The following is a 17,518-nucleotide window of genomic DNA, read 5'->3' as shown; positions in this document are numbered from 1 at the left end:
CATAATGTCTAGCCACCATAGATCTCTTCGCACTTGGACGCGTTATCACACCCTTGCAATTACAATGGTTTCGTCTTAGAGCTTATGCTTTCAACCCGCCTCCATTTACTTATTCGAAAGAAGGCCGTTTCCACTGTTTATGCCCAGCACCTACTTGGATGGCACAAGAGTGACCAAGACTTTGTGTCTTGGGCGACCTCCTGCAATTAATGGCACCTTCATTGGCGTATACCGTCCTCAGTGTTCGGGGGGGTGATGCTGTTGGAACTACCCCGGTTTCGGGAGACCAGGTCTGAGTCACGGGAATTGGCCATACACCATAATAAGGAACACGTGGTTCTGTGAGAATACGAGTGAGATGTGTGACCACTTTTTTCCCGTAAAAAAGGAAGAGCGGTACGTTCGTGAATGACCAATCGGCAGGCGTTCTGGCTCTTTTGTTTATGGAGGAGAGCTGTTCACCTCATTCGCCACTCGACCTGTCTGTCTCCAACAGACGCTTTGTGATTGGATACTTTGAGCTTGTGACCCTGCCCTAAGATGTATCCCATAAGTGACATCTCACTGTATTCTCATAGAACCAGGGGTTTACGCATGTCAAGTTTTATAGAGTTGTCTACAATTACATAATCTATTCTATTCTGTTCTGTTTTTGATCAACAATGTTGGTAGTGTCCCTATTAATCAATCAAAATGTATCCCCTCCCTCCCTCCCTCCCTCCCTCCCTCCCTCCCTCCCTCCCTCCCTCCCTCCCTCCCTCCCACCAGGCTCCAGTAGCCATCCCACTCCAGAAGACTTCCCAGGGTTCACCTTTACATTCCGGAGTCCAGAGGAAGTGTTTCAGGAATTCTTTGGAGGCCAGGATCCTTTTGCAAATTTCTTCGGTGGGTCTGACCAATATCCTACGGTCCTTCAACAATATCCTACGTCTTTATGTGTTCCTTAGTCGAGGCTAAATCTGACCGGGAAACCAGTCCGTAGGTGAATCACAGCAGTTCACACAAAGCAGAACACTACCTGCTTCTTCTATGTTTCATAGTCTCTCTGTTATCTCTGTCCTCATAGTCTCTCTGTTATCACTGTCCTCATAGTCTCTCTGATATCACTGTCCTCATAGTCTCTCTGTTATCACTGTCCTAATAGTCTCTCTGTTATCACTGTCCTCATAGTCTCTCTGTTATCACTGTCCTCATAGTCTCTCTGTTATCACTGTCCTCATAGTCTCTCTGTTATCACTGTCCTCATAGTCTCTCTGTTATCACTGTCCTCATAGTCTCTCTGTTATCACTGTCCTCATAGTCTCTCTGATATCTCTGTCCTCATAGTCTCTCTGTTATCACTGTCCTCATAGTCTCTCTGTTATCACTGTCATCAGTCTCTCTGTTATCACTGTCCTCATAGTCTCTCTGTTATCACTGTCATCATAGTCTCTCTGTTATCACTGTCCTCATAGTCTCTCTGATATCTCTGTCCTCATAGTCTCTCTGTTATCACTGTCCTCATAGTCTCTCTGTTATCACTGTCCTCATAGTCTCTCTGTTATCTCTGTCCTCATAGTCTCTCTGTTATCACTGTCATCAGTCTCTCTGTTATCACTGTCCTCATAGTCTCTCTGTTATCACTGTCCTCATAGCCTCTCTGTTATCACTGTTCTCATAGTCTCTCTGTTATCACTGTCCTCATAGTCTCTCTGTTATCACTGTCATCATAGTCTCTCTGTTATCACTGTCCTCATAGTCTCTCTGTTATCACTGTCCTCATAGTCTCTCTGTTATCACTGTCCTCATAGTCTCTCTGTTATCACTGTTCTCATAGTCTCTCTGTTATCACTGTCCTCATAGTCTCTCTGTTATCACTGTCCTCATAGTCTCTCTGTTATCACTGTCCTCATAGCCTCTCTGTTATCACTGTCCTCATAGTCTCTCTGTTATCACTGTCCTCATAGTCTCTCTGTTATCACTGTCCTCATAGTCTCTCTGTTATCACTGTCCTCATAGTCTCTCTGTTATCACTGTCCTCATAGTCTCTCTGTTATCACTGTCCTCATAGCCTCTCTGTTATCACTGTCCTCATAGTCTCTCTGTTATCACTGTCCTCATAGTCTCTCTGTTATCACTGTCCTCACAGTCTCTCTGTTATCACTGTCCTCATAGTCTCTCTGTTATCACTGTCCTCATAGTCTCCCTGTTATCTCTGTCCTCATAGTCTCTCTGTTATCTCGGTCCTCATAGTCTCTGTTATCTCTGTCCTCAGTGTCTCTGTTATCACTGTCCTCATAGTCTCTCTGTTGTTACTGTCCCCATAGTCTGTCTGTTATCTCTGTCCCCATAGTCTCTCTGTTATCTCTGTCCTCATGGTCTCTCTGTTATCTCTGTCCTCTCAGATGACTTTGCCTTCGGAGGTGGGATGCACAGTGGCTTCCATGGACATCCTGGCACTTCGAGGCTCGGCCCAAGCCGGTTTTTCTCCTTCCCCTCTGCTGGAGGTCCGTAATAAAACAATATCTGGATCCCAAATGTCACCCTATTCCCTATGTAGTGCACTACGTTAGACTGCGCTGATAGGGCTCTGGTCAAAACTAGTGCACTATGTAGAGAATAGGGTGTCATTTGGGACACAATTCCATAATAAGAGGGTTTTAACACATGTATTACACAGTTAACACATTTATTACACAGTTACAACACAATACAATCAGCTCCAGTCACAGTATAGTTTATCTGACTGGTCCTCGTCCTCCCTCCTTCACAGTGCATGACTTCACCTCTTCCTCCTCCTCCCTCCTTCACGGTGCATGACTTCCCTTCTTCCTCCCTCCTTCACAGTGCATGACTTCACCTCTTCCTCCTCCTCCCTCCTTCACGGTGCATGACTTCCCCTCTTCCTCCCTCCTTCACAGTGCATGACTTCACCTCTTCCTCCTCCTCCCTCCTTCACGGTGCATGACTTCCCTTCTTCCTCCCTCCTTCACAGTGCATGACTTCACCTCTTCCTCTTCCTCCCTCCTTCACGGTGCATGACTTCACCTCTTCCTCGTCCTCCTTCACAGTGCATGACTTCACCTCTTCCTCCCTCCTTCACAGTGCATGACTTCACCTCTTCCTCGTCCTCCTTCACAGTGCATGACTTCACCTCTTCCTCCCTCCTTCACGGTGCATGACTTCACCTCTTCCTCCCTCCTTCACAGTGCATGACTTCACCTCTTCCTCCCTCCTTCACAGTGCATGACTTCACCTCTTCCTCGTCCTCCTTCACAGTGCATGACTTCACCTCTTCCTCCCTCCTTCATAGTCTCTCCCCTTCCTCCCTATTTCACAGTGCATGACTTCACCTCTTCCTCCTCCTTCCTCCTTCACAGTGCACGACTTCACCTCTTCCTCCTCCTCCCTCCTTCACAGTGCATGACTTCACCTCTTCCTCCTCCTCCCTCCTTCACGGTGCATGACTTCCCCTCTTCCTCCCTCCTTCACAGTGCATGACTTCACCTCTTCCTCCCTATTTCACAGTGCATGACTTCACCTCTTCCTCCTCCTCCTCCTCCCTCTTTCACAGTGCATGACTTCACCTCTTCCTCTTCCTCCCTCTTTCACAGTGCACGACTTCACCTCTTCCTCGTCCTCCTCCCTCTTTCACAATGCACGACTTCACCTCTTCCTCGTCCTCCTCCCTCTTTCACAGTGCACGACTTCACCTCTTCCTCGTCCTCCTCCCTCTTACACAGTGCACGACTTCACCTCTTCCTCGTCCTCCTGCCTCTTTCACAGTGCACGACTTCACCTCTTCCTCGTCCTCCTCCCTCTTTCACAGTGCACGACTTCACCTCTTCCTCGTCCTCCTCCCTCTTTCACAGTGCACGACTTCACCTCGTCCTCGTCCTCCATGGCTGGAATGGATTGGATGGACAGCATTGGAGGAGGGATGGGGAATTTCAAGTCTGTCTCCACCTCTACGCGTGTCATCAACGGCAAACGCACCGCCACCAAGAAGTCAGTAAATCTGCATCCCAATTTGCACCATAAACCCTATTTAGTGTAAAACAAATGGTCCCATTTGTTCCAGTGTTTGTGTCTCTGCATGGTCATGTGAGGGAAACATGTTTACTGGTTCCCTAAATATGATGATATGGGCGGTGACGGACTGTTCTTGTCAACAGGATCAAAGAAAACGGTCAGGAGAGAACAGAGATCGAGGAAGACGGGGTCTTGAAGACGGTGCTCATCAATGGTAATCCATCCACCCAGTCTCCCTCCCTCCCTCCCCTCATCCAGTCCCTTGTCAACTGTTCCTGACTAGCTGTGTCTGGGTTATTCTTCCTCCTGTCACCCTCCTAACCCTTCCTGTCCCCCTCCTAACCCCCTCCTGTCCCCCTCCTTTCCCCCAGGTGTGGAGGATGAGTTGGCCTTGGCTCTGGAGCTCAGCAAGAGAGACCATCTGCCCCCTAGTCAACCCTCACAGACTCCCAGGCAACACCTTCAGCAGCAGGCAGAGAGGGCGTTACCTGTGGAGCTCCAGACCCAGACCCATCCACACCGACCCAGCTCCGGCCCCCGGTCTATGGCCCAGCGCTCCTTCAGCTCAGCCCCCTACTTCCACTACCCTGACGTCCCCAGGGAGGAAGAGGATGATGATGAAGATCTCCAGATGGCCCTGGCCTACAGCCTGTCTGAGATGGAGGCCCAGCAGAGAGCGTCGGCTTCAGCACCAGACGTCATCTCAGGTGCTGGGGGTGTGGTGATGGTAGAGGTTGGGGGTGAGGCGGGGGTTGGGGTGGGGAGAGTGGTCCTAGACCTTGGCCCAGGCCAGTCAACAGCACCAAAGAAGAGGTCAGGGTCAGGGGACATGTCACCACACAGCAGCCCCTCTCCACTGGACCACAGGGGGCTCCTCAACCACCTCCAGGAGCAGGGAGCCACTGAGGAGCCGGCTGCTAAAACCACCAGCAGCTCCACTGTGAAAAATACAAAGTGTGGTTGTATGGTGTGTTGAGTGTGTGTGTGATTGTGTGTGTGAGAGTGTGTGGTGAGAGTGTGTGGTGAGAGTGTGTGGTGAGAGTGTGTGGTGAGAGTGTGTGGTGAGTGTGTGTGTGTGAGTGTGTGGTGAGTGTGTGTGTGTGTGAGTGTGTGTGTGTGTGTGTGTGAGTGTGTGGTGAGTGAGTGTGAGTGAGTGTATGATGAGTGTGTGGTGAGTGTGTGGTGAGTGTGTGTGGTGAGTGTGTGTGGTGAGTGTGTGTGGTGAGTGTGTGTGGTGAGTGAGTGTGAGTGTATGGTGAGTGTGTGGTGAGTGTGTGGTGTGTGTGAGTGTGTGGTGAGTGTGTGTGGTGAGTGTGTGTGGTGAGTGTGTGTGGTGAGTGTGTGTGGTGAGTGTGTGTGGTGAGTGTGTGTGGTGAGTGTGTGTGGTGTGTGTGAGTGTGTGTGAGTGAGTGTGTGGTGTGTGTGAGTGTGTGTTGAGTGTGTGTGTGTGTGTGTGTGAGTGTGTGGTGAGTGAGTGTGGTGAGTGAGTGTGGTGAGTGAGTGTGGTGAGTGAGTGTGGTGAGTGTGTGTGGTGAGTGTGTGTGTGTGTGTGAGTGTGAGTGTATGGTGAGTGTGTGGTGTGTGTGAGTGTGAGTGTATGGTGAGTGTGTGTGTGAGTGTGTGGTGTGTGTGTGTGTGTGAGTGTGTGGTGTGTGTGTGTGTGAGTGTGTGGTGTGTGTGAGTGTGAGTGTATGGTGAGTGTGTGTGAGTGTGAGTGTATGGTGAGTGTGTGTGAGTGTGAGTGTATGGTGAGTGTGTGTGGTGAGTGTGTGTGGTGAGTGTGTGTGTATGGTGTGTGTGAGTGAGTGTGTGTGTTCTCAGAGATCAAACTCTACTCCAGTGTTTATGTGTTTTTCCCCTTTTTGAAGTGTGTGCCATGCCTTGGCCCATTAGATGTATATAAAGCTGTCCGAGGGCCTTGTACAGTGTTGTGTTGTGACTGCCTTGCTGTGTTCTCAGATGGCCACTTTTCACAATGTAGCCAACCAGCCAATAAATCTACAATGATCCCAGTTTTACAGTATGTCTGTATATCAAGTCTGGGCGTCACAATTATAACATCATGTCTTCATGTGCCAAGTCCACAGTCCCTTTTCTAAAGGAGCGTAGAAATAGAACGTCTATGAGTTTACCTGTCAAAATGCCGTGGTCAGACGGGCTTTTTCCCCTTTCTACTCATTCTATTTCTAGGAGTTGGATAGAATTCACTAGGAACAAAAACGTGCACTTTTATTGTCACAAGCACACGTTAAAAAATAATAATAATTAGTTACATTTATTTTGAATTTTACCCCCTATTTATGGTATCCAATTGTTAGTAGTTACGATCTTGTCTCATCGCTACAACTCCCGTACGGGCTCGGGAGAGACGAAGGTTGAAGGTCATGCGTCCTCCGATACACAACCCAACCAAGCCGCACTGCTTCTTAACACAGCCGCGCATCCAACACGGAAGCCAGCCGCGCCAATGTGCCGGAGGAAACACCGTGCACCTGGCGACCTGGTTAGCGTGCACTGCACCGTGCCCACCACAGGAGTCGCTAGTCCGCGATGAGACAAGGATACCGGCCAAACCCTCCCCTAACACGAACGACGCTAGGCCAATTGTGCATCGCTCCATGGACCTCCCGGTCGCGGCCGGCTGCGACAGAGCCTGGGCTCGAACCCAGAGTTTCTGGTGGTACAGCTAGCACTGCGATGCAGGCGCCCTAGACCACTGCACCACCCGGGAGGCTACGTGCACACATTTGATTTTCACGTGCACACGTTTTATTGTCACGTGCACACGTTTTATTGTCAAGTGCATAAGTACAGTGAAATGCTTAACTTGCGAGCTCTACCCAACAGTGCAGTAATCAATATCAAAATATTATAACTAAAAATAAAAACATTAGAAATAAGAAATTAAAGAGGAAACTTTATACTGGCTCAGTGTTCAGTACCTCACTAGCTCAGAGAGGAAGCTTTATACTGGCTCAGTGTTCAGTGCCTCACTAGCTCAGAGAGGAAGCTTTATACAAGGTCACTGCCAGTACCACATTTACAATGTGCAGGGGTAATGGAGTATTGAGGTAGATATGGACATATAGGCAGGGATACTGGCGTATTGAGGTAGATATGGACATATAGGCAGGGATACTGGAGTATTGAGGTAGATATGGACATATAGGCAGGGATACTGGAGTATTGAGGTAGATATGGACATATAGGCAGGGATACTGGAGTATTGAGGTAGATATGGACATATAGGAAGGGATACTGGAGTATTGAGGTAGATATGGACATATAGGAAGGGATACTGGAGTATTGAGGTAGATATGGACATATAGGCAGGGATACTGGCACATAAAGGGATTTCTTGAAAGTGAGACTGGTAGCAGAAAATAATGACTGGTATATAAATAATAATATAAATAATGATATATGTTAATATTATTGTTATTAATAATGATAATGATAATATTAATAATAATAATGATAATATTAATAATAATAATGATAATAACACCAATGATCAAAATAATAATAATAATATTATAAATAACAATAATGATACTTATTATATTATTAATAATAAAATATTAATATAAATAATTATAATAATGATAATATAATAATAATGATAATATAATAATAATAATGATGATAATAATGATAATATAACGATAATAATGATAATATTAATGATAATTATGATAATAATAATGAACATATAATGTAAATATTAATAATGATAATGATAATAATAATGATAATATTAATAATAATGAAAATAATAATGATAATATTAATAATAATGATGATAATAACAATTGTAATGATGACAATGATAATAACAATAGTAATGATGATATTGATAATAATGACAATAACAATAGTAATGATAATAACAATAGTAATAATGATAATATTAATAATGATAATATAAATAATAATAATGATAATAATGATAATATTAATAATAATTATGATAATTAAGATAATAATAATGATAATGATAATATAAATCATAATAATAATGATAATAACAATAGTAATGATAATAATGATAATAATAATGATGATAATTTTAATACCAGCGATACTATTAATAATAATAATGTTCATAATAGTGATCATAATTATAATAATAACAACAATACTATTAATAATAATAATGTTCATAATAGTGATCATAATTATAATAATAATAACAATGATAATGATAATAATCATAACAATGATAATGATAATAATAATAATAATTATGATAATAATAACGATAATAATAATAATCAACGGTATGGCATCAGAATAAGTTGTGGGTTCATGTTAGTGTGTGTGGTGGTGAGTGTGTGGTGGTGTGTGTGTGTGTGTGTGTGAGTGTATGTGTCCGGGTGTTAGTGTGAGTGTGTGTGTAAGTGTGTCAGTGTAGGTGTGTTTTCACAGTGAGGGATGGAGGGAGGTCTTCACATGTTAAGTTAACCAGCATTTACACTGCCTTTAGAAAGTATTCATACCCCTAGACTTATTCCACATTTTGGTATGTGGAATAAGAGTTCAAAATTAATAAATAAAAAATAATTCTCACCAATCTACACCCATCCGTCAATACATGTTAGAATCACCTTTGGCCGTGATTACAGCTGTGAGACTTCCTGGGTTAGTTTCAATGAGCTTTGCCCATCTGGATTGTATCATATTATTCTTTAAAAAAACTTAAAGCTCTGTCAAGTTGGTTGTTGATCGTTTCTAGACAGCCATTTTAGAGTTTTGCCATAGATTTTCCATCAGAATTAAGTCCAATTAAGTCCAAACTGTAAGTAGTCTTCTTGGTAAGCAAGATGTGGCCTTGTGTTTTAGGTTATTATCCTAATGAAAGGTGAATTCATCTCCCAGTGTCTGGTGGAAACCAGGTGTTCCTCTATGATTTTGTATGTGCTTAGTTCCTTTCCGTGAATTTCTTTTATCCTAAAATACTCTCCAGTCCTTAATGATTACAAGCATACCCATAACATGATGCAGCCACCACTATGCTTGAAAATATGGAAATAGGTACTCAGTGTTGTGTTGTATTGATAACACTTTGTATTCAGGACAAAAAGTGAATTGCTTTGCCACATTTTTTTGCAGGATTATTTTAGTGCCTTGTTGCAAACAGGATGCATGTTTTGGAATGTTTTTTTGTTGTTGTACAGGCTTCCTTCTTTTCACTGTGTCATTTAGGTTAGTATTATGGAGTAACTACAGTGTTGTTTATCCATACTCAGTTTTCTCCTATCACAGCCATTTAACTCTGTAACTGTTTTAAAGTCACCATTGGCTTCACGGTGAAATCCCTGAGTGGTTTCCTTCCTCTCCGGCAACTGAGTTAGGAAGGATGCCTGTAACTTTTGTAGTGACTGTGTGTATTGATATACCATCTAAAGTGTAATTAATAACTTCACTATGCTCAAATGGATATTCAGTATCTGCTTTTGATATGTTTACCCATCTACCAATAGGTGCCCTTCATTGCGAGGCATTAAAAAAACCTCCCTGATCATTATGGTTGAATCTGTGTTTGAAATTCACTGCTCGACCTTACAGATAATTGTATGTACAGAGATGTACAGAGATACAGAGATGAGCTAGTCATTCAAAAATAATGTTCAACACTATTATTGTGCACATTGTGAGTCCATGCAACTTTATTATGTGACTTTATAAGCACATTTTTACTCCTGGACTTATTTAGGCTTGCCATAACAAAAGGGCTTGAATACTTATTGACTCAGGACATTTCAGCTTTTCATTTTTTATCCTTTTCGAAAAACATCATTTGCTTATGGGGTCATTGGCTCAGCATAGTCCGGGTTAGAGGAGGGTTTGGTCAGGGTAGGCCGTCATTGAAAAATGAGAAATTATACTTAACTGACTTGCCAAGTTACATAAAGGTTAAACAAATAGCCTCAACAGCACTCTGTAGGGTAGAGCCACGTTGTTGCCGGAGGACAGCTAGCTTCCGTCCTCCTCTTGGTACATTGACTTCAATACAAATCCCAGGAGGCTCATGGTTCTCACCCCCTTCCATAGACTTACTCAGTAATTATGACAACTTCCAGAGGCCATCTTCCAACCTATCAGAGCTCTTGCAGCATGACCTGACATGTTGTCCACCCAATCAAAGGATCAGAGAAATAACCTAGTACTGAAAGCATAAGCTACAGCTAGCTAGCACTGCAGTGCATCAAATGTGGCGAGTAGTTGACTCAGAGAGAAAGTCAATAATTGAACAGTTTAGAACAACTTAATTTCTTTAAAAATGAAGGAGAAGAAAGAGAAATGTAGTAATCCACTATAAGTTTCACTCATTTAGCTAGTAAATGCAGTTTAGTTATTCAAACACCCTGCTCAAACAGAGGAATGCTATGTTAGCTAGCTGGCTATGACTATCCAACACAACACTGGAACTTTTCCAAGTCAAGGTAAGCTTTTGGTTTTATTAATTGAATGCCACCGGAGCCCGCCGGTGTATCTGCTTACTGATTATACATGGTTACTGCATGGTTGTAACGGGTTTACTAACGCATTTGTTCTGTTAGCTATGACTAGGACGTGACTTTAGCTAATATGGGGACAACGATGTAGGCTGTGTTTTTCTCTCTCGCTTGGTCACACACAGCTGATGTGTTGTTCATTGAGGTTCACAAACAAACGTGTGAGAGGAGGAGAGTGTTGCTCTGAAAGTGACCTTGTTCTGATGGCGCGTTGGGTTAGCTAATCCGAGTTTATCATTTTAAAAGGCTAATTGATCATTAGAAAACCCCTTTTGCAATTTTGTTAGCAGAGCTGAAAACTGTTGGTCTGATTAAAGAAGCAATAATACTGACCTTCTTAGACTAGTTGAGTATCTGGAGCATCAGCATTTGTGGGTTCAATTACAGGCTCAAAATGGCCAGAAACAAATAACTTTCTTCTGAAAATACGGCAGTCTATTCTTGTTCTGAGAAATGAAGGCTATTCCATGCGAGAAATTGCCAAGGAACTGACGATCTGATACAACGCTTTCTCCTACTCCCTTCACAGAATGACACAAACGGGTTCTAAACAGAATAGAAAGAGGAGTGGGAGGCCCCGGTGCACAACTGAGCAAAAGGACAAGTACATTAGAGTGTCTAGTTTGAGAAACAGACGCCTGAAGCAACATAGCCTCTCCTTCAGCCGACCATTTTTCTAAGGAGCTAATATAGTTTTATATTGAGGTACATAGTTAAAGCTTCTGAGCTGCAAATGGCAGAAGAACTGAGACTGCCCTGCCCTACCCTACCCTGCCTCTAGACCCAAACTGTTACAGACCTATATCCATCCTGCCCTGCCTCTAGACCCAAACTGTTACAGACCTATTTCTATCCTGCCCTGCCCTGCCTCTAGACCCAAACTGTTAATGACCTATATCCATCCTGCTCTGCCTTTCTAAAGTCTTTGAAAGCCAAGTTAATAAACAGATCACTGACCATTTAGAATCCCACCGTACCTTCTCCGCTGTGCAATCCGGTTTCCGAGCCGGTCACGGGGGAACCTCAGCCACGCTCAAGGTACTAAATGATATCATAACCGCCATTTCTTTATTTTCCAAGTGGGAGAGCCATTGGTTTCCCCAAATTAATCTTATAACCAGAAAAGTAATTGAAGTCATTAAATATCTGAATGAACATTGGGACAGAGGATAATCTCTGCTCGTTTCATAACCAAAGCAAATAAGAAGGGAGATTGAGGAAACCCTTGTTTTGTGCCTCTACCTATGAGAAAGGGATGCAATACTGTGCCGTTTATAGGAACACCTGCTTGAGTGGCTGACTAAATAAGTTTGACCCAGTCAGTGAGTGCCTCTCCAAAAGACAATTGTTGCAGTCTTAAAAAGATGGTACCACTCAATTCTATCAAATGCTTTTTTTTTTCGGTATCTAATGTCACCACTAATGTCACCCTTTCTTTGGCTTTAGCATACTGCAGCACTTCTAATCTCCAGGCAGAGTAGGACTGCCTATTTTGCACAAATCAGTTGGGTCTGGAACCACAATAGTGGGTATAATAGGATTTAGCCTCAAAGTTAATAACGAATCAGTGTCATCATTATCAATCACCTGAATAAACATCTGCAGCTGATAGTACAGAATTATTACATTGCCAATTGAACCTCTGGTGGTTTGAATTGGAAATAAGGAAGCTGGAATGAAACTGGGTTGGGATTGGAGATATGGATAGACCCAATAGTACATTCCTGAACTAAATCAGTGGTAATCCGGGGAACCAGGAAGAAGTCAATCCTGCTGTATGATTTATGCAGATTAGAATACCATGTATCATTTCTATTGGCAAGATTGAAAAGTTTCCACACATCCGTTAGACCAATCACATCTAACATTTGGTGTATAGTTTTTGACCTAGAGCCTATCTTTAGTGTAGTAGGCTTTGGTTGCTTGTCAAGATTCACACCGAGTCCAGCATTCCAATCACCACCAAAATAACAGCTATACTCCAAAACCAGATGTATTAATCTGGTGAAAAAGAGCCGTAGAATGTTGCTCTCTCACCATAAAGAGATGCCATGTAGGAAAACCTAGCAGCCTCATAATAATCAACTTTTATTTTTTTACATTTGTATTTATTTCACCTTTATTTAAGTAGGCAAGTCAGTTAAGAACAAAGTCTTATTTACAATGACAGCCTGGATATAATAACTTTACGAGGCAAAGTGTCTAGGATCAGGTCCCTCTTGTTATTAATTAGGACGTTAAGGGGCAACACTGATCCTAGATCAGCACTATAACTCTGAGACACTTTGTGAATACAGGCTCTGATTAAGTTCTAGATTCCCCTAGATGTATTTATTATTTTGTTCTGGTCTTTTGGTTTTGGCTAGATGGGGTACAGCTACGGACAGAAGTGACTTTAGCTCAAATTTCTACAGTTGTCCCCGAAGCGACTGGATCATGCAACTTTTGGTCAGTCGTTGTACTCCATCTAGCTAAAACTGCACCGCCCTATGGGACTCCCAATAATGGCCGGTTGTGATACAGCTTGGATAGAATATCTTTTAAGAGGCAGATTCTTGTGAATTTGTAAATCTCTCTATTTTATAGGAGGCTGAGAACATTTGTCCAACACGATCTTGTCCGATGTTCCAAATCTGTGAAATGGTTCTCTTGGAGAACCGCTTTAGGCACCTTTTTCTTCTTTAGAAATGAAATAATGTTTGTTTTTTTAACAGGAGAAAGCCTCCCTTTTATGTTTGAAGATAATACTAGCCATCTAGATATGAAATGATTTAAAACATATTGAACTCTATATTCTCCTTTTATTTTATCCATCTGATAGGAGTATGTACTTTTCACCAACATTTCCAGAGATATGTACTATATATTGTCGAATTGTCTTAATACAAACACTACAATTACAACCAACATAAAATACAACAAAAAAATAAAAATGTAAAGTTCAGTATGTGGTGAAAGAAAGGGAGACTATTGCTTACATAAATTGCTTTGTGTTTGTTCTTAAGACGCTGCTCTGATCCAACTTAACCTCACCCTCTCTTGGTAGACGCAAATGCTATCGTCTGTCATTCTATCTGCTCACGCACAGAGATCAAACTATTTCCATCTCTATGTGTTCACCTCTCTGGTCGCTCTAGATTCTCCATTTACAGTTAACCTTATAACAGGTTGATGCTCTGGAGGATCCTTTGGATGGCCCAATCCCACCTAGCATCAACCTAGCATCAACCATATGGCTAGCTTCCATATTAATGTTAGTGTGTCTTTGAAGGCTAGCCATAGGCCTATCAGGGCCAAGTCATAGCTCACATATATCACTCTGTTTTCTGGTGTTTTTTTTTGTTCTGAGCAAGTACTTCTTCTAGGGCTCATTTTTGTTGTTGTTTTGATCACTTCTGGGCCGGTTGTCACAAAGTGTCTAGGATCAGGTCCCTCTTGTTATTAATTAGGACGTTAAGGGGCAACACTGATCCTAGATCAGCACTATAACTCTGAGACACTTTGTGAATACAGGCTCTGATTAAGTTCTAGATTCCCCTAGATGTATTTATTATTTTGTTCTGGTCTTTTGGTTTTGGCTAGATGGGGTACAGCTACGGACAGAAGTGACTTTAGCTCAAATTTCTACAGTTGTCCCCGAAGCGACTGGACCATGCAACTTTTGGTCAGTCGTTGTACTCCATCTAGCCAAAACCTGGCGTTTTTTTCTCTGTGTCACTCTTCTTACTTGCTGTGCTTCCTGTTTCAGACTCACACTTCCAGGCCTTCACGGGCTGATCTGATTGGCCGTTGCCCGTCTGACCCCTGACCTCTGAGCCTGAGGTAAAGCCCAAACAAAACAGTCTCCTCCTCCATCATCAGCTCCTCACACCTTCACTGTTGCGTCATCCAACCCTTCATCCCATCCTGCACCCCGTCACCCCTAGAACACCACTAAACTCTGGGTCCCACCAGCAGCCCATCTGTTTACTCTCCAAACCACGACCTACCCTGCGTTTTGCCCTCCGATACTCCCCGTAGTAGAAGACCTGAGTAGTAGACCTCTGGTTATCACAAGAGAACATAGAGGATATAGAAGAGAACGTACAACTGATTTTTTTTGCTGTGTTTACAGTAGGATGTATGGAAGTTAATATAACTTATTCAATGGTGAGAATGGGTGAACCTTGGAGAGGGAGGCAGGATGAACAGATTGGGGGTAGATGTCGGGGTTTGATTACAGGATAACTAGTAACTAGTTAACCGAGGATGAACAGGATAGCTAGTAACTAGTTAACCGAGGATGAACAGGATAGCTAGTAACTAGTTAACCAATGATGAACAGGATAGCTAGTAACTAGTTAACCAATGATGAACAGGATAGCTAGTAACTAGTTAACCGAGGATGAACAGGATAGCTAGTAACTAGTTAACCAATGATGAACAGGATAGCTAGTAACTAGTTAACCAATGATGAACAGGATAGCTAGTAACTAGTTAACCGAGGATGAACAGGATATCTAGTAGCTAGTTATCCCAAGATGAACAGGATAGCTAGTAGCTAGTTAACCGAGGATGAACAGGATAGCCAGTAACTAGTTAACCGAGGATGAACAGGATAGCTAGTAACTAGTTAACCGAGGATGAACAGGATAGCTAGTAACTAGTTAACCGAGGATGAACAGGATAGCTAGTAACTAGTTAACCGAGGATGAACAGGATAGCTAGTAACTAGTTATCCTAAGATGAACAGGATAGCTAGTAGCTAGTTAACCGAGGATGAACAGGATAGCTAGTAACTAGTTATCCCAAGATGAACAGGATAGCTAGTAGCTAGTTAACTGAGGATGAACAGGATAGTTAGTAGCTAGTTAACCCAAGATGAACAAGATAGCTAGTAGCTAGTTAACACAAGATGAACAGGTTTGCTACGAGCTAGTTAACCCAAGATGAACAAGGTAGCTAGTTAACCCAAGATGAACAGATTGGGATAGATACGTATAGATGTAGACTAGAGAGAGGTGTGCTGTAACTCCCAGCAGCCTTTGCTGTGGCTCTAATGTTGCGTCCATATCCGTTTGCTCCCAACAGGTCAAAGGTCAAATCTCCCTGGCGTACTGTACCAGCTGATCCACACTTTTCAAAGTTTTATTTGAAAAAGAAAATTAAACTGACAAAAACAAATGTATGTACTTTGTATGTGTGAGTGTGTGTCTGTGTGTATATAGCTAAATTAAATAAAGACTCTTTGTAAAGTATTTTCAACCATAAGTAACTCATCCACATTAAATAATTGGCATTTTAACGTGTCTTATAAGAGAAGTGTCCTGGAAAGCATTTTAAACCACGACTACATGTTTCAATACCATGTAAATGTATGATAATAAAGTTATCTATATATGAATTGAAAAGCGGATCAATTTGCCACACACCTTGAATGTTAGCCTGGTTGTACCAGACTGAAACTTTACACCGAGCACCCCCTCACATCAACAACACGTGAATGTATTACGAATGAAAACACATGTGGTTATTTCTCCACTTCCTGCTACATCTGGTCTCCCATTCAGGGACCAACCAGGACCAACCCTGCTTAGCTTCAGAGGTAAACCAACAGTGGGATGCAAGGTGCTACGTTGCTGAAGTGAATGTGCCAAAACTCGCAACTGGAGAAAAGGCAGCGTAAGCAAAGACCAGGGTAACATTACCCAAGACCAGGGTAACATTACTCAAGACCAGGGTAACATTACCCAAGACCAGGGTAACATTACTCAAGACCAGGGTAACATTACCCAAGACCAGGGTAACATTACTCAAGACCAGGGTAACATTACCCAAGACCAGGGTGACATTACCTAAGACCAGGGTAACATTACTCAAGACCAGGGTAACATTACCCAAGACCAGGGTAACATTACTCAAGACCAGGGTAACATTACCCAAGACCAGGGTGACATTACCTAAGACCAGGGTAACATTACTCAAGACCAGGGTAACATTACCCAAGACCAGGGTAACATTACCCAAGACCAGGGTGACATTACCTAAGACCAGGGTAACATTACTCAAGACCAGGGTAACATTACCCAAGACCAGGGTAACATTACTCAAGACCAGGGTAACATTACCCAAGACCAGGGTGACATTACCTAAGACCAGGGTAACATTACTCAAGACCAGGGTAACATTACCCAAGACCAGGGTAACATTACCCAAGACCAGGGTGACATTACCCAAGACCAGGGTGACATTACCTAAGACCAGGGTAACATTACTCAAGACCAGGGTAACATTACCCAAGACCAGGGTAACATTACTCAAGACCAGGGTAACATTACTCAAGACCAGGGTAACATTACCCAAGACCAGGGTGACATTACCCAAGACCAGGGTAACATTACCCAAGACCAGGGTGACATTACCCAAGACCAGGGTAACATTACCCAAGACCAGGGTAACATTACTCAAGACCAGGGTAACATTACTCAAGACCAGGGTAACATTACCCAGGACCAGGGTAACATTACCCAAGACCAGGGTAACATTACCCAAGACCAGGGTGACATTACCCAAGACCAGGGTGACATTACCCAAGACCAGGGTAACATTACCCAAGACCAGGGTAACATTACCCAAGACCAGGGTAACATTACCCAAGACCAGGGTGATATTACCCAAGACCAGGGTGACATTACCTAAGACCAGGGTAACATTACCCAAGACCAGGGTAACATTACCCAAGACCAGGGTAACATTACCCAAGACCAGGGTAACATTACCCAAGACCAGGGTAACATTACCCAAGACCAGGGCAACATTACCCAAGGCCAGGGCAACATTACCCAAGACCAGGGTAACGTTACCCAAGACCAGGGCAACGTTACCCAAGACCAGGGTAACGTTACCCAAGACCAGGGCAACATTACCCAAGACCAGGGTAACATTACCCAAGACCAGGGCAACATTACCCAAGACCAGGGCAACATTACCCAAGATAGAGAAAATTCTAG

General features: G+C 43.1%; 1 protein-coding gene across 2 annotated transcripts in view; it reads left to right on the top strand.

Annotated features, from left to right (window-relative positions):
• The window catches only part of dnajb2 (DnaJ heat shock protein family (Hsp40) member B2), a 42,692-nt gene extending 26,780 nt beyond the window's left edge, over window positions 1-15,912 (top strand). The window contains exons 5-11 of one of the 2 annotated variants that reach the window (XM_036975342.2): window positions 769-885; window positions 2,385-2,486; window positions 3,852-3,987; window positions 4,155-4,225; window positions 4,383-4,718; window positions 14,278-14,351; window positions 15,600-15,912. In XM_036975342.2, coding sequence (XP_036831237.1) covers window positions 769-885; window positions 2,385-2,486; window positions 3,852-3,987; window positions 4,155-4,225; window positions 4,383-4,718; window positions 14,278-14,306 — 791 coding nt within the window. In that variant the 3' untranslated portion in view covers window positions 14,307-14,351; window positions 15,600-15,912. Of the gene's footprint in view, window positions 1-768; window positions 886-2,384; window positions 2,487-3,851; window positions 3,988-4,154; window positions 4,226-4,382; window positions 6,024-14,277; window positions 14,352-15,599 lie in introns of those variants that run through there. The other variant, XM_090230479.1, reaches the window with a different exon arrangement.
• Window positions 15,913-17,518: the final 1,606 nt, after the last annotated feature.

Source organism: Oncorhynchus mykiss, chromosome 3 (assembly GCF_057628025.1).
Source record: "Oncorhynchus mykiss isolate SJ-2025 chromosome 3, ASM5762802v1, whole genome shotgun sequence".
Taxonomy (NCBI): domain Eukaryota; kingdom Metazoa; phylum Chordata; class Actinopteri; order Salmoniformes; family Salmonidae; genus Oncorhynchus; species Oncorhynchus mykiss.
The sequence above is the reverse complement of the archived record's forward strand: the minus strand, read 5'-3'. Positions and strand labels throughout refer to the sequence as shown.